Below are 20,832 nucleotides of genomic sequence, written 5' to 3'. Positions count from 1 at the left end.
AGTTCATAGATTCAGAATTTATAACATATCATTTTATTTTAACATGGTTGGCAGTGATTGGATGATGCTGGCCATTACTTTGAACCAGAATTAATTATGCTAATTTCTGATTTAATGTCTGTAACGTTTTAAAAACACGAATAACCAACACTCCTGGAAACATAATAAACAATTTGATGAAAACAATCTGACTTGCTATAGTTTGGTATTGTTTAAAATTTCACAACTTAGTCCTGCTTGTTTATTAGGTGCTACTATTTACAAATCAAAAAGGGAAACTTTGAGAATGCGCATAACAATTGACAGCAGAATGCACATTAAAGTCTACTGATTGACTGGTCACAGAATATGTCCGCGGCTGTTTACAAGGTCTAGTGCTGTCACAGAGACTGGTGAGACATCTCAGGGCACTTATTTCAGTTATATCTTTCAGGGAGAAGGAACACTTTCTGCATACCTTTCTATAAAACAAAATCCCTTACAGCCCCTTTAAACAGCCTATTATATGCTTTTCAGCAGCATTTAAACAGTCAATAATTATGAAACAAAAATAAGCATTTGTGTAATTGGACATTTAACTCAAAACCTTAGAGTTACTGAGATATAGCTCTTGTGACAACTAGCCCAGTCTCCCGTAATACAAGCGCTAGATGAAAATCTGTCCAAATCATGCACGTCACTAAATGCAGTGCAAGGATCCAGCCTGCAGGGTTCAGTCTAACCCAAGGTGAATGAGTATATGCAGTTGGCGGCACCTACAAACATGTTTTGCTACAGTACATAGCACGGCTAGAATCCTCTCAATACCCTCCGTAAATCAACACTCTCTCCTTGTCTCTTTCTGGAAACATCCCAGAGGGTAACTGATGCCCTTAGAGTTGTGTGCCAGGGAATTTATAAGCTTATATATATGTGTGTGTGTGTTCTGTATATAACATTTTAGGTGGAGCTAATATACCAGGACACCTTTCCAAACCACACACCCACAAAAACATACACACATAAATTTGCTCCCTATCTCTCTCACGAGGACACCAGTTCTCCCAAACCTTGTTTCTTGATTGCTGTAAATCCGAGACTTGGACATGACTAGCCTCACAATGTCAGTTGAGCGGAATAAAATCATTAAAAAAGTAATAATTTTTGGGAGCATGACTTTGTACAAGAAACGATTTGGTTGAATTTCTTGGTGAAGTGCATAGTTTCTGTCCCATTAACAGCATGGAATTGCAAAAAAGAATAACCTGTTTTCAAATAGGTTTTCCTCCATTGGTTGGACAAACATATAATCCTGCCACAAACTCTTGCCTTTAGTTAAGCCAGAGTTGCTATATCGGGCTGGTCATGATGCTCAAACAAACAGCAATGATTTGAATCAACCAAATAATTATTTACTTTTAGTTGTCTCTGCATATTGAGCTGGAAAAGGAAAAAGTATTTTAACACTGAAAAAAGATGACACACTTTACCTTTAATAAGACAGATAAAAATTCATTTTGTCCATTGCAGCATTGATTGGTATCTACACAAATGTGTTCATTAGACACACAAGGATGGCCAGATGTCAAAATGATTTCTCTGTTTGGTATAATTTATGATTCATACATCAACCAGCCAATGAAATCTCCCAAGCGAGCAGCACAGGCGGACAAGTCTGCGAAGTGCACATGTGGCCACTGAGCAATCCTAATAGAGGATCAGACTGAAACAGAATTAACTTTACTCAGTGTGATGACAACTCCCAGAGCGAGCACTGCAACATCAGCTGCACTGCGTTATGCTTACTCAGACTGCAATGGCTCTCAACTCTTTCTAATGACCTTATCCGAAACAGACAGGACAGGTGAGATCAGTAGAGTTTTGGTAGCTGGATTCACAACCTGCATCCACTCCACTACGGATCCTGTGAGAGCACCTGCATGGGTGCCTAAAGCTTCTTGACCTGGATAGAGAAGCCTTTTGCCATAAATAAATGATATATTTTAAAACGGATGAATTAAGCATAGAGGCATGACGCATATTGTCTCTTAGGCTGTGGGTAGAAAAGAGGCTAAGAGCATTGCAGAGAGACAAGATGGTGCATACTTTATAAAGGTTGGATGAAACACTTCATGCTTCGGGTGACAGTTTCAATGTAATTTCCTGGATAGAGTTAGGCACGGCATTCTGGAGGGTTTAAAGGGATATTCCGGTTTCAATACAAGTTAAGCTCGACAGCATTTGTGGCATATGTTGATTACCACAAAAAAAAAAAAAAAAAGAAAATCAACTCATCCCTCCTTTTCTTTAAAAAAGGCAATAATTGAGGTTACAGTGTGGCACTTACAATGGAAGTGAATGGGGCCAATTTTTGGAGGGTGTAAAGGCAGAAATGTGAAACATATAATTTTATAAAAGCAGTTACATTGACTCTTCTGTTAAAAGTCATGTATTATTTGAGCTGTAAAGTTGTTTAAATCATAATTCTTATGGCCGTTTTAGAGGTTAATGTTTACGGCATTGCATCGTCATTGCAACAGAGTTGTAAAATTTTATATAACTTTGCACAGAAAAAGTTAGTAAGTGATTTTACCACACTAAAATTATGTTAATACCATGCATATTGTTTACATCTTGTGGCTATACTTTTGAAATAGTGAGAATTTTAATGTTTACGGATTGGCCCCATTCACTTCCAAGTGCCTCACTGGAACCCAGATTTTTGCTATTTTTTTTTTTTTTTTTTTTTTTTAATGGAGGGGCGAGTCGAAATAAGTGTTTTTTTGGTTGTCAACATTATGCCACAAATGCTGTCGATTGAGCTTAACTTGTTTTGAATCAGGAATATTCCTTTAAATGCAGACATTTGCTTCTTGCATTTTTGTTAAAAGCACTTGAATTCTTTTAATTCTTCCATACCAAAATGTGTTATTTGAGGTGTAAAGTTATCTAAATCAGTCCCAATGAGGTGGGACTACTCTTCAACGCAGATGAACATCTGTTTGTGTATTACCAACATGATTCCTGAGTTTTCTCCATGTAAATAAGTTACAGGGTTTACCAACTTTACATGAAATTGAAAGACTATAACTTGCACAGACAAGTAGTAAGCAATTTTACCACAGTAGCCTCATGTGTTAACACAGGTTTAAATTATGTGACTTTACTTTCAAAACAGTGTGTATTTTAATGTTTACACCATATCTAGGGCTCAGTCCTACTGACGATATGGCTTAACTAGCACTGAACCCAGAAAAAGTCCTTTATGTGAGTGATTTCTTCTTTTTCATTTTTTTATATAGTTCTAAATGAACGAAACTGCACCCATAAAGTGTGTATGTTAGAACGCATGTGTGTATTTGCATTCAGCCCTGCTTTAGGCTGAAATGCAGCACCTCAGTATGTGGACCAGAATTAAAAATCAGCCTAATTATGCTAGAACATATACAAGAAGTTACTGTGAGATACACACAGTCCATGCCTAAAGGCTCTTTAGTACTTTAGTCTTGTGTCCTGATTAATTTAAGTCTTAATTAAGAATGTCATCCAGCCCACACCTGTGCTACATACCTGCTCTACACTGCCAAACAAACCAACCTTTAAAATGATGCTCTCTGTACAGTTTCTATGTAATTCCAAACTGACTTTAAACAGAAAATACTCTTAATCAAGAACATCAAGAGATCCATCAAGAACGAATCACCATAGGCAGCACAATTAAATCCGTGATTAGACCAGAATCCAGTCCATGACGCTGTTCCGCAATTTGACACTTTCATTAACACTATATCACCAGCTAAAGGTGACATCTCCTAATCTCTGTGTGCAGTTTATCTGTGTTTACATTAGCACAGACATAATTAATGTGTTACAAAACATGGCACATAAGTTAAAGCTTATCTGATCACAAACACCATAAATAAGTTACACATCTCCAAAGAGAGAGATAGAGAGCAAGGTGGGGAAAACATTTTAAAGGTGGTAAAAAAATGATGTAAAGAAGTGAGAGAATTTTGTTTTGTTTTTGTTTTATTTTAGTTAATACTGTATTGTACACTTTTACTTTATTAGCATTACTTGCATTTTCTCTGTGTGTCTGTATTGATGCTTTGGCAATATTATATGTAAAACAATTAAGCCAATAAAGTACTTTGAAACTGAGAAGAAGAGAAAAAGAACTAAACGGAGATGCCTTCTGTGTTAGCAAGTTGCCAAGACTACAAATAAAGATGTCCGACAATGTTGTTAGCAATCTGCACAAATTAATTGCCGCAGTTTTGGTGGGTAGAATGGGGAGGGCTGGAAGGCCCTTGGGCCATTGCTGATTAATTCTCTCCCACAATATGTGCTATATGGTTGATGTCTGCTGTTACTGGGAGGCCACCAGATGCTGGATACTCTATGGTAGTATAAATCTGTAAGATAAAAGAGCCCTGACAGCAAGGTCCCAATACTGATGGAGACACATTTGTATGTGTAACTAGATTTTTACATTTTCTGAAGAAAAGTTGGTGGTGCTTGCTCATGCAAAAAAAGATACTAAGATGTTGTGGGTGGTTGCCAGGGCATTGCTATGTGGTTGCTAAGGTGTTTTAAGTGTTTTTAGTGTGTTGCTATCTGGTTGTTATGGTGTTCTGGGTGGTTGCTAGGGAACTGCTAGAGTACTTATGGTGGTTGCTTAAAGAGCCCAAGTTTCTATGATTTTATGGTCCCTAGATATGGCTTGGGTCCCTCTTTCAGTTTTTTTCTACAGAACTTTTTTCGACCGTTTTATTGTCTGACGGATGTAAATCTTAAGTCTGATTGCTTAGAAAAGCACACCTCTTCTTAATTCTCAAGAAGTGATTTACTGTATCATTCATGTCTGTAGCACAAATAGCAATGTTATGTGCCCAAGTTTAATGTTCAAATCCCTAACCCTAAGTCTGAGCAATAGAAATAAGGTTATCCAGAGACTATTTAGCAGAGATGGGCAAATTCTATTAAAATGATTGGGAGAAATTGTAACACCCAACGGTCAACAGATGTAGAAAGGAAGTCCCGCCTTACAGGTAAAAGAGCCATACACCTTTTAGATATAGACATAGCATGTCAATCAACACGAGAATGCGCTTGCGCTTTAGCTGTACAAGCAGCTAATTTTTTTTTTTTTTTTTTTTTGCGTAATCTGAGGTTATGAAGCACAATTTATGATTCCAGTGTTGTCAGATTTTACTGCTGATTTGAAATACAGTATGTTCTTTGACCGTAATGCTACCGTTTTGGAGATTTGGTCTTTCCCCATTCAAGTAGATAGGAGCTGCACTTGTATGCCGCCAGAGCATTCCAAAGATGGCACTGAGTGGACTGACTTGCTAGAAAACTTTGGTTATTCTCACCAAATACTGATTTCATTCAGATCAGTCAAATAAAAAAAATATATATATTGTTTAGAATTAACAATTTAATTTTTTTTTTTTTTTTTAACTAGTCTGAAATCACTGTAAACAGTTTAATCGAGAAGACCTATTTTAGCATTTTCCCACATTTTTTAAAACATTATCTGGAGCATGTCTAGAAAAAACTGTCATTACCGCAACACACAACACCCTGGCCAAAAATCTGAGAAGCCGAGTAAATAAAATAATTTAAACTGATTTAAACCTTACATGTCAACATTTAGTAGAGGCTCTAAAAAAAGTATCATTACAAAGGATTTCTAGCAAGTCAGTCCACTCCCGGGAAGCTATTTCCAGTCATGAAAGTACAGCTCCTATCTACTTGAATGGGGGAAAAAAACGGTTGGTCAAGATTACGATCAAAAGACATTTCAAATCAGCAGTAAAATCTGACAACACTTAAATCATAAATTGTGCTTCTTTACCTCAGATTACACTAAAATACGCAATTTGTTTCTGGCTTGTATAGCTAATGCGCATGCGCGTTCTCAAGTTGATTGACAAGTGATGTCTGTATCTAAAAGGTGATTGGCTCTTTTACCTGTAAGACGGGACTTCTATTCTACATCCGTTGACCACTGGGCGTTCCAATTTCTCTCATTCATTTTAATAGAAGTGGGCTGTTTTTGCTAACTTGTTTCTGTCATTACTCAGCAAATTTGTTTAAAAATATTTGTTATTATTTTTTTCTACCAAAACACACCAACCCAATTCGCACCTTGTTTTTTTGTTTGTTTTTTTTTTTAAATATATTTTTCTAATTGTTGATCTAAGGATACATTATTTAGTGGTCAAAATTGATAATTAAATCCATTGTGTTACAAAGTTAGCATCAGTTGTGGTAATGAGAATGAAGTGTTGGAAACAGGTCACAACTACAAAACTTTTACTGAAACAAATTAAGGCGAAATGTATTCAGGTATCCATGTTGAACTTGTCCTGCTTATGCATCATGGCAGAATAAGTCTTTATTTCACAAATATTTTGTGTTTAAAAAAGGCATCAAAAACGTGACACCAGGTATTTTTCAGATAGTGATGTTTGGAATGTCAAATAAATTATTGTTATTTACTATTGGATCTTGGGTACAGCATACATACATTTTAAAATGTATTTTATTTATCCTACATTTGATGCTCCTAATTTTGAATTTGGATGCACTGCTGTAATGAGAAATTAACCAGAAAATTCTTTAAAAATATAAAATAAAAAATCTTTATGTGCACAATGGAGCACATTAATTTATTTTGTGTTTTAAAAGACTTTCAAAATGTTTTTTGGTTTTTTTTTTTTTAAACCTCAATGCCATTTTTCAAGCTTAGTTTAAGGAGAATCACCCAAGTAGTGATTTATGCTTTATCATGCCCCACTATTAAATGAACCAGAAACATTACACTATAGACATTAATGTTTGATTTATGTATTTCATAACTATCCATACATATACACATTTAGAAATTATTTGTTTGATGATAATAATTATGTTTTTTTTTTTTTTTTAATCAAACCTTTCAGGGTTCAGGTAGTCCATCATAAAGAACACAATGATATCAGGATAAAAAACTATTTAATTCTGGCCTTGACTAGCATGTAATCTGATTGGTTGCAGTTCAGCAGTCTGCCAGGAAATGTTCTGAGTAGCAGCAATGAATTCAAACCTATTAGTGACTCCATGACACAAAAGTGTTTTATCTTGTGCAAAATGAGGTAAAAGATCTCTGTGAATCTATCCTTTAGTATATTAACTATGTGAGTAAAAATAATTCAGCAATTTTCCAATGTTTCTGTACCTTCCCATAAAGAGAAGGGAATATCCCAGTATCCAGTGGTGCTTCAGGAGTCGTGTAGAGTGCTTTCAAGCTAAAAACAATTTCAGAGCAGAAGTTCACAGTACTGTATGTTGTTCATGTCAAACATCTGCAAATTCCTAACCCTTGAGCCTTGTGAGGTCCTTTGCAGAATGAAGCTGGCCTTTCAGTGCCATCACTCTAAATTTCATGGTTAAATGGAGATATTTCATATTATCTGAAGCCTATTCAGTTCAGGCTAGATGGCTGAAACACAAACCTTCAGCACAGTGATATTCCAAGCGTAACTCTCCATGGCCTTCTGTAGCTTCCTCCCCTTCAGTCCTTCCCTCGTCCCGATCCGATGCAGGTCCTCGTGAAAGTCCAACCCTGAGAGAATAGTTTCAGCTCAGTTAAAGACAAAATTTGTCAACAATTCCATCATAACCAGCATAATGTGAACCTCAAGAATTTGCTTTTTATTTGTCAACATACGGGCAATGATATCACAGAAGAATATGAGAGCATTGTTATTGTTACTCGCTGCTCTTTTTCTGACAAGCTGCACAGGGCAACCAAATCACAGCTGTGACTCACAATATATCATTCATAGCAGGGATGGGAGAACAAAAACAGAGCACAAGGACAGATGGTTGGACGACCAGACAGATGGATGGATGGATGGATCTCAGTGTCAGTATGTGAGCCAATCTGACAGCAGGAAAGGAAAAATTGTTTACATTGACAAACATCTATAACAAAACTATTTAAACATGACAAACATCTATAGCAAAACTATTTAAATGTGCTACAAATGATCAACTAACTCAAGTAGAACAGTTTATATAAGATTAAACTGAGAATATTATGATTATATCTTTATATTTTATAAATATAATTTTCTGCAGAGCAATAGCCGTCAAACCCTTACAACAAAGTACTGTGGTACTCTAATATCAGATGGTAATACTATTGTTCATGTTCAAAACAACATGGTATTCTGATCATGGCAAAAAAATCATGGCATTACCATTGTACTATACCCCAAAATCTTTGGTAATTTTTTGTTAGCGATTTCTGGCACAAATATCTAAACCTTATGAAAGAAATTTAATGTGTTTTCTGACTTTCTGTGGCATTAAAATAATAATTTACCCAAAAATGAAAATTTAGTCATCATTTACTCACCTTTATGTGAGAACCTTAACTTATGATGAAAAACGAGATGTAATGCAGAACGTTAGCCTTAGTCACCATTCACTTTCACTGCATCTTTTTTCCATACAATGAAAGCAAATGGGGACTGGTTTGGAATAACATTTACAACTGGTTTGTGAGTAAATGATGACAGAATTTTCATTTTCAAAAGAGGGACTGAAGCGGTTGTCATAATGAACCAGCTAATCAAACAGTCTTTTAAACATCACAATATCTTTATTTTTATATGCTACAAACATTCATATAATCACTAAATAAAAGTTTCAAGCCGTTACCATCGGACGTCGGTTTCTGACATCAGACAAAATATATTCAAACTTGTCAGTCCACTCGAGCATTCTCCCATTCCGTCCGTCACTTATTCTAAGCACTTCCGGTGCTGGGAAAGTGGAAAGGCTAAGTTTTTAGAACTTCTATGCTTTTATGATTAACTCAGAGTCCCATGCTGCATTGCATGTAAACAATATGTCCATTCCGGACAGCATGTTACATCTGCCGGGCTTCCAGCTGTTCAGAGCGGATCGCATCGCGGAGTTAACGGGGAAAACGAGAAGTGGTGGAACGTGCTTTTATATCAATGAAAGTTGGTGTACAGATGTAACAACGTTATTGTCCTAATTTGGAAGCGCTCTTTATTAACTGTAAGCCTTTCTACTCGCCACGGGAGTTTTCCTAGTTTATTCTGGTGAGTGTGTATATCGCACCAAACGCGTGTTTGAACACAGCGCTGCAACAGCTGGCTGATCAAATCACAGACATGGAACAACAATACCCGGACTCAGTTATTATTATTCTTGGGGATTTTAATAAAGCAAATCCCACACGTGAACTGCCCAAATACAAACAGCATATCACATGCCCCACCAGAGACAGGAACATACTGGATTATTGTTACACAACAATAAAGGATGCATATCGCTCTGTCCCTAGAGCAGCTTTGGGACTCTCTGATCACTGTCTGGTTCATCTTCTTCCAACCTACAGGCAGAAATTAAAATCAACCAAGCCAGTAGTAAGGACTGTAAAGAGATGGACCAATGAAGCAGAGTGGGAACTACAAGCCTGCTTCGATTGCATGGATTGGAAGTTTTTGAGGCTGCAGCCACAGACCTGGATGAGCTCACTGATAATGTTACATCATATATCAGTTTCTGTGAGTATATGTGCATTCCTACTAGGACTTATTTAAAGTTCAACAATGACAAACCATGGTTTACAGCCAAGCTCAGGCAGCTTCGACAGGCCAAAGAGGATGCTTACGGGGTGGGGGGGAATAAAGTGTTGTACAATCAGGCCAGGAACACACTGAACAGGGAAATCAGAGTAGCTAAAAGAAGATACTCTGAGAAGCTGAAAAACAAGTTTTCAGCTAACGACCCTGCATCAGTGTGGAGTGGGATGAAACAACTCACAAATTACAGGACTCCTACCCCCAGCCCTGTAGGGAACCAACAACTGGCTGACGACCTGAATGTGTTCTACTGCAGATTTGAAAGGCCCAATCTCACACCCCACACCCACTCTGACCTTCACGTCACACAAACACCAACACCTCCTGCAACCCCCCCTCCTCCCCCCTCCTGCTACTCAACCTGCACTTAAGATCTGTGAAGATGATGTGAGCCGCGTCTTTCGGAAACAAAAGACGAGGAAGGCTTCAGGCCCAGATGGCGTCTCACCAGTGTGTCTTCGATCCTGTGCTAACCAGCTGGCCCCCATCTTCACACAGATCTTCAATAGATCACTGGAGCAGTGTGAAGTCCTATGCTGCTTCAAATGCTCAATCACTTGACTGTTCCCCATTTTTGGTTAAACTTTCACTTTAATACAAAGGCTAAAAGAAGTGACAGCAAAGTGGTATTTCAATCACACACATGCATGCCCACTGACCTAGGTATCATCTGATCTGCTCTCTTACTTCCTGTTTCTTCAATCCACTGCCTGTTTGATCTTTACCATGTTTTCTAACACTCTTTCATTGTTAAAAACACCCAGACAAACAAATGCGCAGATGGGAACACACACTTGTGACACAGACGTGCTTCATGAACGCAACACTAGATATGTGCTTCAGCTGGAGTGGACAGAGCATTTGTATAAGAGAAATGTTGGTGTGAATTACGTTTGAGAGCTCTTCGACTCTGCAAGTCCACCCTCTCTGGGTGCTAAGCCTGGAGGTGTCAAAACACTCCCTTACACCTGCCCACTATCTACCTCACTCAGCTGGGATTCACTCCAAAAACAGACACTGCTACTGCAAGGCTTGCTAGTCATAAACACTCTTTTTAAGTCAAATCGGTTGTAGTTACTCAGCATTCATATGATTTTATTCAGGCTGTGAGGTTACAAGTGCACATCTGCAAAAGAGGACAGCTGTACACACTCTAAGTTATTTTGCTTACTCTGTTAGTTTTCCGACAACATCGTTATCTAAATTAGTTTATTTGAAGCTATTCGTGTTCAAGGGCATGCACTGAACACGAGTAGCTTCAAATAAACTAATGAACAAGCAAAGGAGAGGACAGAAGAGAAATCAAGACTAGGACTGGTGTTGTCACTATACCAACATTTCAGTAGTAATTACCAAGATCAGAAATGAACAGGGGCTCAGGGTCTAAAATGCCACCTAAACTGACAAAAATGCCCCCAAAATTTAAAATGTGAAGGCAAAAAATGCCCTGGTAATGAATTCTTCTGTTTTGTTTGTATCTATATTATATGTTTCATTCTAGGCCTAGTTAAATATTTTATCATAAAAATATGAGTTGATGGCGATTTCAAAGCTTATAAAAACAATTCCACGGGCAAATATTGCCCTGAATAAAAAAGTTAATTTCTGACACTGGTCAATACCAGTTCCAGTGAATTTCACGATTCTCGAATACAATTTCGATGTCACAGCAAAAACTAAACACTCTTCTTTGTTTATAAAGTTAAATATTACTATAAATATTCACATATTTACACAAAAAATTTAAACAATTTTTGTGTTTCATGTTCGATTGAAGAAAGTTAATAAACAACCAAGAGCAGTGAGTTGTTTTCTCTTTTTCTTGACAATCTTGTTTTATATATATTAACGATATAGACAGCAGCAGGTCAATTACGCATAAAGTCTAGGATGCATTTACGCTGCAAGGTGTAATAATCCGATATTCTGACACATAACCAATTTTTTTCCTGTCTGTTTACATTCACTGAAGGCATAACCAAATGTTTTAATATGAATATCTCACCAAAACATGCATTTTGACCAAGAAGTGCATTTGCAGCATTCACATAGGCATGCGAGCGTTCAAAAACAGCGGGACAGTGTTCAGGTAATTAATTAAGTACAGCGAGCAATGTACACTCTTTCGTTCTGGCAGTAGAGCCCACGCAGCAGGGCGAATGGGTGAGGACTCTGCGGCATAGCCGCAGGACCAAGAAACACCACTACCCTGTTCCTCTTATGGTTTCCAACAGGTTCTTCTCACTCAGTGATGCACCACTGGAATCCTGTTGAAAGCACCATGGTTATAGGGGATTCTATTTTAAGGAACTTGGAAATAGAGACTCCAGACTTTAGTCAACTGTCTCCCGGGGACGACAGCGCCTGACATATGAGCAAATTTAAAAGTGCTGACTAATGCTTACCAGAGGTTTTCTAAGGTTGTTATTCATGTCAGCACTTATGATGTCTGGCTTCACCAGTCAGAAATCGCTATAGATAATGTCAAAGAGGTGTGTGAACAAGCAAAATATATGTCAGACACTGTAATATGCTCTGGCTCTCTCCCTGCTTATTGTGGTGATGAGAAATATAGTAGATTATTGTCACTGAATGGCTGGATTTCTAAGTGGCGTCCAGAGAATAGCATAGGATTTATAGACAATTGAAAGAGTTTTTGGGGTACACCTGACCTGCTAAAGAGAGACAGACTCTGTCCCTCCAGGGAAGGCGCTGCTCTCCTCTCTATAAATTTGGCTCACAGTCTTAATAGTTTGACTCAGCGGGGCCCAAATCAGGAAGCAGACAGACTGGCTAAACCAACCGTCTGCTGCATTGAGATGTGACACAGGTCATATAAACTACAACACATAGAGAAAGTATCACCTAAATATCATATAGAGATTGTGTCTATTCCCTGTACTACCAAAACACGAAACCTTTAAGTAATTTAGAAAAACTTTTATTGATGTCAAACTAGAAAATGACTTAAAAAAAAAATAAAAATAAAAATAGGATAAACATCTAATAAAGTTTGGGCTTCTAAACATTAGATCTCTTTCATCCAAAACACTGATTGTAAATGAAATTATTACAGATCATAGTTTGGATATGCTCTGTTAGACAGAAACCTGGCTTAAATCAGATGAATATATTAGTTTAAATGAATCTACAGTACTCCCCGAAGATATTGCTATCAACATGAGCCACGCCTGAAGGGTCAATGAGGAAGAGTTGCTACAATTTACAGTGGTGATTTTGTGTTACTCAGAGACCAGTATACAAGTTTAATTCTTTTGAAGTGATAGTGCTCAATGTGACACTGTCCGATATATGTAAAAAAAGTAAGTCGTCTTTTGTTAAGACCCCCAGGGCTCTATACAGACTTCGTTAGAGATCTAGTAGTTATATCGAGTAGTGCATAGAGCTTTAATTGTTGGTGACTTCAAAATTCACATAGATAATGAAACTGATACATTGGGATTAGCATTTGTCGATACTCTCAACTCTGTTGGGATTAGACAAAATGTGATTGGACCAACTCAATCATAATTGCCATAATCAATCATAATTTAACACTTTCGCATGTACAATCAAACTGGTGTAATCACACTATGCTGGGCTCAGATGCGTACGATCAAACCAGTGTGATCTGCATTCATGTTGCTGTTTACCAGCAAAAGAGGGACTGAAGCGGTTGTCATAATGAACCAGCTAATCAAACAGTCTTTTAAACATCACAATATCTTTATTTTTATATGCTACAAACATTCATATAATCACTAAATAAAAGTTTCAAGCCATTACCATCGGACGTCGGTTTCTGACATCAGACAAAGAATATTCAAACTTGTCAGTCCACTCGAGCATTCTCCCATTCCATCCATCACTTATTCTAAGCACTTCCGGTGCTGGGAAAGTAGAAAGGCTAAGTTTTTAGAACTTCTATGCTTTTATGATTAACTCAGAGTCCCATGCTGCATTGCATGTAAACAATATGTCCATTCCGGACAGCATGTTACATCTGCCGGGCTTCCAGCTGTTCAGAGCGGATCGCATCGCGGAGTTAACGGGGAAAACGAGAGGTGGTGGAACATGCTTTTATATCAATGAAAGTTGGTGTACAGATGTAACAACGTTATTGTCCTAATTTGGAAGCGCTCTTTATTAACTGTAAGCCTTTCTACTCGCCACGGGAGTTTTCCTAGTTTATTCTGGTGAGTGTGTATATCGCACCAAACGCGTGTTTGAACACAGCGCTGCAAACAGCTGGCTGATCAAATCACAGACATGGAACAACAATACACGGACTCAGTTATTATTATTCTTGGGGATTTTAACAAAGCAAATCCCGCACGTGAACTGCCCAAATACAAACAGCATATCACATGCCCCACCAGAGACAGGAACATACTGGATTATTGTTACACTACAATAAAGGATGCATATCGCTCTGTCCCTAGAGCAGCTTTGGGACTCTCTGATCACTGTCTGGTTCATCTTCTTCCAACCTACAGGCAGAAATTAAAATCAACCAAGCCAGTAGTAAGGACTGTAAAGAGATGGACCAATGAAGCAGAGTGGGAACTACAAGCCTGCTTCGATTGCATGGATTGGACGTTTTTGAGGCTGCAGCCACAGACCTGGATGAGCTCACTGATACTGTTACATCATATATCAGTTTCTGTGAGTATATGTGCATTCCTACTAGGACTTATTTAAAGTTCAACAATGACAAACCATGGTTTACAGCCAAGCTCAGGCAGCTTCAACAGGCCAAAGAGGATGCTTACGGGGTGGGGGGGAATAAAGTGTTGTACAATCAGGCCAGGAACACACTGAACAGGGAAATCAGAGTAGCTAAAAGAAGATACTCTGAGAAACTGAAAAACAAGTTTTCAGCTAACGACCCTGCATCAGTGTGGAGTGGGATGAAACAACTCACAAATTACAGGACTCCTACCCCCAGCCCTGTAGGGAACCAACAACTGGCTGACGACCTGAATGTGTTCTACTGCAGATTTGAAAGGCCCAATCTCACACCCCACACCCACTCTGACCTTCACTTCACACAAACACCAACACCTCCTGCAACCCCCCCTCCTCCCCCCTCCTGCTACTCAACCTGCACTTAAGATCTGTGAAGATGATGTGAGCCGCGTCTTTCGGAAACAAAAGACAAGGAAGGCTTCAGGCCCAGATGGCGTCTCACCAGCGTGTCTTCGATCCTGTGCTAACCAGCTGGCCCCCATCTTCACACAGATCTTCAATAGATCACTGGAGCAGTGTGAAGTCCTATGCTGCTTCAAATGCTCAATCATTATTCCTGTCCTAAAGAAACCAAAATTCACAGGACTTAATGACTACAGAACTGTTGCCCTGACGTCTGTGGTCATGAAATCATTTGAGAGACTGGTGTTGGCCCACCTGAAGAACATCACTGGACCCTTTCTAGATCCCCTTCAATTTGGTTATCGAGCAAACAGGTCTGTGGATGATGCAGTCAACATAGGATTGCATCATATCCTGCAACATCTGGACAGACCAGAGACATATGCAAGGATCCTTTTTGTGGACTTCAGTTCAGCTTTCAACACCATCATCCCAGCTATACTCCACAATAAATTACACCAACACTCTGTTCCCATGTCTATCTATCAGTGGATTACCAGCTTTCTGACAGACAGGCTGCAGCTTGTGAGACAGGGGAAACTCACTTCTAGCACCTGTACAATCAGCACTGGTGCCCCCCAGGGATGTGTGCTCTCCCCACTACTCTTCTCCCCCTACACCAATGACTGCATCGCCAAGGACCCCTCTGTCAAGCTCCTGAAGTTTGCAGAGGACACCACTGTCATCAGCCTCATCCGAGATGCAATGAGTCTGCATACAGAAGGGAAGTTGAACAGCTGGCTGTCTGGTGCAGTCAAAACAACCTTGAGCTGAACACGCTCAAAACACTGGAGATCATTGTGGACTTTAGGAGAAACACCCCAACACAGACCCCCCTCACCATTCTAAACAGCACTGTGGAAATTCAACCTGCCACAGGCGCTGCTGATACAGTTTTACTCAGCAGTCATTGAGTCTGTCCTCTGCACTTCAATAGCTGTCTGGTTTGGTTTAGCTACGAAATCAGAAGACTACAAAGGACAGTTCGGACTGCTGAGAGGATTATTGCCCCCCCCCCCCCCACTCCCCCACCCCCCTTGAAGAACTATACTCTATAAGTTTGGAAAAAGTGAGGAAAAAGGCTGGAAAAATCACTCTGGAACCCACTCACCCTGCCCACTACCTTTTTGAACTGTTGCCTTCTGGCCGATGCTTCAGAGCTCTGAGCACCAGAACTGTCAGGCACAGGAACAGTTTTTTCCCTCAGGCTATCCATCTCATGAACAGTTAAATTGCCCCATTGAGCAATAACTATGTGCAATACACAGTTTAGTCTTTCTTATATTTATCCAACACATCCAACCTCTTCTGCAATTTCATTCCTCTGAAAAAAAAAAAACAAAAAAAACATTTGCACTGTACATAACAGATTTGTATTTGCACTGTACATAACAGATTGTATTAGATTTGCACTACCCATGAGTATGTGTGTATGTATGTATGTGTGTGTCTGTACGTATGTGTATAATTAGTTTTATTTTATTTTTTTATTATTAACAATGTCTTGCTGCTGTTTTTGTATTGTTTTTGTATTGTTGTACACTGGAAGCTCCTGTCACCAAGACAAATTCCTTGTATGTGTAAGCATACTTGGCAATAAAGCTGATTCTGATTCTGAAATACTCAGTATGCCAAAAAGTTCAGAAGAATTTGATGTAGTCACAGAAAATATGGATACAGTCTTCTCTAGCATTCTAGAGAGTGTCACCTCCTTTCTATTAAAGAAAGTTAAAGAAAAAATGCTCTGCACCGTGGTACAATGATCACACTTATGCTCTTAAGAGAGCAGCTCAGAAAATGGAACGCAAGGTGAAGAGTACAAAATTAAAGGTGTTTCACGGTGCACGGAAAGATAGTATCTCTAACCATATTCAGGACATGTCCTCAGAACTTTCAAGCTGATCACATCGAAAATCACAAAATTCTCTTGGATAGGCTTGAGAATTATTTTGGCATTTGTGGACAGGCATTAGCATGGTTTAGGTCCTATTTATCTGACCACTACCACTTTGTTTGTGTAAATGAGGAATTTTCAGATCAAGTAGATATATGGAGTGTCGCAGGTCTCAGTATTAGGTCCTCTGCTTTTCTCCTTGTATACAGTGGTGGCCAAAAATATTGCCACCCTTGGTAAATATGAGCAAAGAAGGTTATGAAAAATATGTCTTTATTTTTTATCCTTTTGATCTTTCATTCAAAATATTCACAAAAATATATCCTCTAATGGATATCAAACAATTGCAAACACAACACAAGTTTAATCAAAAAACTAATACTATTGTGAAATATATGTGTGGCACAATTATTGGCACCCCTAGAAATTCTTATGAGTAAAATATATCTGAAGTATATTCTCATTCATATTTTAAATTTTTTAGTACACCTGGGTGACTAGGAACATTAAATTGTTCAGACATGACTTCCTGTTTCAGAGGGGTATAAATATGTAGCAACACACAAGCCAAATTCCCTTAGTCATCCATCACAATGGGTAAGACCAAAGAATAAAGTTATGATGTGTGGCAAAAGGTTGTTGAGCTTCACAAAATGGAAAATGGCTATAAGAAAATAGCTAAAGCATTTAAAATACCCATTTCCACCATCAGGGCAATAATAAAGAAGTTCCAATCAACTGGAGATGTTAAGAATCGACCTGGAAGAGGACACGTGTCTATATTGTCTCCAAGCACGGTGAGGAGGATGGTTTGAGTGGCCAAAAATTCTCCAAGGATCACAGCTGGAGAATTGCAAAAATTAGTTGGGTCTTGGGGTCAGAAAGTCTCTAAAACTACAATCAGACCTCACCTACATCACAACAAGTTGTTTGGGAGGGTTTCAAGAAAAAAGCCTCTGCCCTCATCCAACAACAAATTCAAGCATCTTCAGTTTGCCAGACACTACTAGAACTTCAAATGGGACAGGGTTCTATGTTCAGATAAAACAAAAATAGAGCTTTTTGGCAGCAAACACCAGAGATGCGTTTGGCACACACAGAGAGGTAGCCATATGGAAAAGTACCTCATGGCCACGGTTAAATATGGTGGTGGATCTTTAACGTTGTGGGGCTGTTTTTATGCCAAGGTCCTGGACATCTTGTTCAGACACATGGCATCATGGACTATCAAATACCAACAGATAAAAAAAAATCCAAATCTGACTGCCTCAGCTAGAAAGCTTAAAATGGGCCCTGGCTGGATCATCCAGCAAGACAATGATCCAAAGCACACATCAGAATCAACACAAAAATGGTTCACTGAACACAAAATCAAGGTTCTGCCATGGCCATCCCAGTCTCCTGACCTGAACTCCATAGAAAACCTGTGGGGTGAACTGAAGAGGAGAGTCCATCATGTGGACCTCGGAATTTGAAGGATCTGGAGAGTTTCTGTATGGAGGAATGGTCTCTTGCCATATGTTGCCATATGTTCTCCAACCTCAATATGCATTATAGGAGAAGACTCAGAACTGATATCTTGGCAAAGGGAGGTTGCACAAAGTATTGAAAAAAGGGTGCCAATAATTGTGCCACACATATATTTGACAAAAATATTAGTTGTTTGATAAAACTTGTGTTGTGTTTGCAATTGTTTGATATCCATTAGAGGATATATTTTTGTGAATATTCTGAATTAAAGATCAAAAGGATCAACAATAAAGACATATTTTAACACCCTTCTTTGCTCATATTTACCAAGCCACCACTGTATGCTTCCCCTGGGAGACATTATCAGGAACCATGGAATTAGTTTTCACTGTTATACTGACAATACTCAGCTTTATATCTCTTCGAGACCTGTTGAAATTTCCCTATTCTACAAGTTAGCAGAGTCTATCATTGATATCAAAGACTGGATGGCTAGAAATTTCCTTTTCTCAATTCTGACAAAACAGAGGTATTAATTATTACACCAAACCTCTAAACATAAGATGCTAGAATATAATTTGTCTGTTTATGGATGTACTGTTTTGTTTGATAGCAATCTATCCTTTAAAAATCAAATTTCCGTACAACATTCTGTTGTATAATAGCATTCTTTCACTTCAAAAATATTGCTAAGTTACGATACATGCTCTTGGTTTCTGATGCCGAAAAGCTAATTCATGCTTTCATGGCTATTTCATGCTATATTATTGTAAAGCATAACTCAGAGGATGTCTTACAGGTTTAATAAATAACCTTGATGCAAAATGCAGCAGCTATGTGCATGGTGATGAAACAAGAAATATGATTATATCAGCCACAATCTAAGTTTCGTACCAATTTAAAAATTCTGCTAATTACTTACAAAGCTTTGAATGGTCGAGCTCCTCAGTACTTAAGCAACCTTGTATAGTGTTATAATCCATCACGTTCACTACGGTCGCAAAATTCCAGCATGTTAATGGTACATACAGTAGAATATTAAAATCCACAAATGGAGGTTGATCCTTTTCCTATATGGCTCCTAAACTATGGAAAAGCTTTCCTAGCATTGTTTGAGACTCAGACACACTCTCTCCATTTAAGTCTAGACTAAATACTCATCTCTTCGGCCAGGCATACAGTACATCTAATTTATCCCTCAACCCATAGTTATGCTGCATTAATCAGGTCTGCCAGAACCGGAAAGATTTCTCATATTCTATTTTAAAGTGAATGGCATCTACGCTAATATTATTCTATTTGTTTGCCTGTCATACATATCCCGAGGTCACCAGAGCCTGCTAGATCCAGCTCTGGTCCAGCCCGATATCCCACAACCAATGCTATGTCATTGAGCGATGACTACAAATCGCAACCTGTGCCAATCAGACAGCGAGGGCCGCTTCAATGATGTCTGCATCACTTCAATATATTAAGATGGACTTCACAGAGGATGAACTTCTGCCAACCTCATTCATACTACAAGGAATACTTTATGGGCTACTACCTGCACCCCAGCCTTAGGATGAATTTCACCGGAAATGAACTGCCACAAGCTTCCACCCAGACTGTTTGGCACACCTCACTGACATCTGCCTGCATCATCTTAGTCAGAGGATGGGCTACACTCTCTTAAAATGCAATACATGGACAATAAATTAATACCTTCATCAGCCAAATAAAAAAGGACACTGCATCTATGTGCACTTCCGCAATCAATTCGGGAAGGACTTAAAAGACATTTAATCATTAATCTTAAAGTTCAGTCAAAATCCTTTAGCCTTAAAAATTTCCCACCAACATCTACTCAGTTTACTCAAATAATACATGACTTGTATTACACATATTGCCATTATACTGCATTCATGTTGTATAGCCAGATATACCCCAGCTGAGCCTGGTTTCTCCCAAGGTTTTTTCTCTATTAACTAACATCTTATAGAGCTTTGGGTTCCTTGCCACAGTAGCCTTTGACTTGCTCACGGAGGGCCTAAAGACAAATAATTTTTAAAGCATGATTTTCAATCACGTTTCTGTTGCTGCATCTGTTACAACATTTCTGTAAAGCTGCTTAGAAACAATGTGTGTTGTGAGTACTAAGTATCGAAAGTGCTCTGTATTGCGACACTACAAAAAGACTGGTCTCATTACATTATATTTTATATTTTATTATCGGTACCAAAGTACCAGTATTTTAGTATCATACCAAATTACCAGTACTTTTCACATCCCTAACAAGGAAAATAAAAATGAGAAAATGATGAGGGTGTTTAATGACAGATGAAGTCTCTCAGTTACACTTAATGTGGTTGCTATGGCAATGGCAGTGATATATGGTGATCCTCTCAGAATAGGCTGCCTCCTGATTGGATGATTGGATGTGACATGTTGATGTGTGGGGTGGAATCTGAGGTGTCATGGGGAAGTCACAGGAAAAAAGAGGTATAAAGGAAAGTATTAAGAAAATAAATGAGGTAAAGGATTAAGGTAAAAGGATAAAGTATCGGATTGAGTGATTGTGACGAACAGAAAATAAGATTGTTACAGGCAGAATTGAATAGCCTTCTCAATGAGAAAATGATACTGTTTATGAGTTTTTGCAAAGGTATAACTCGCATGTCAAGT

The 20,832-nt window shown here is 38.5% G+C and overlaps 1 protein-coding gene across 2 annotated transcripts in view; it reads right to left on the bottom strand.

Moving 5' to 3' along the window:
* LOC127452370 (inactive phospholipase C-like protein 2) overlaps positions 1-20,832 on the bottom strand; it is a 133,608-nt gene that overhangs the window by 4,558 nt on the left and 108,218 nt on the right. For both annotated transcript variants that reach the window (XR_007899243.1, XM_051717799.1), the window contains one exon: positions 7,485-7,594. Coding sequence is in view for 1 of the 2 variants with exons in the window: in XM_051717799.1 (XP_051573759.1) it covers positions 7,485-7,594 (110 nt within the window). In the remaining variant the exon portion in view is untranslated. The remainder of the gene's footprint in view (positions 1-7,484; positions 7,595-20,832) is intronic.

Source organism: Myxocyprinus asiaticus, chromosome 14 (assembly GCF_019703515.2).
Source record: "Myxocyprinus asiaticus isolate MX2 ecotype Aquarium Trade chromosome 14, UBuf_Myxa_2, whole genome shotgun sequence".
NCBI classification, from domain to species: Eukaryota; Metazoa; Chordata; class Actinopteri; order Cypriniformes; family Catostomidae; genus Myxocyprinus; species Myxocyprinus asiaticus.
The sequence above is the reverse complement of the archived record's forward strand: the minus strand, read 5'-3'. Positions and strand labels throughout refer to the sequence as shown.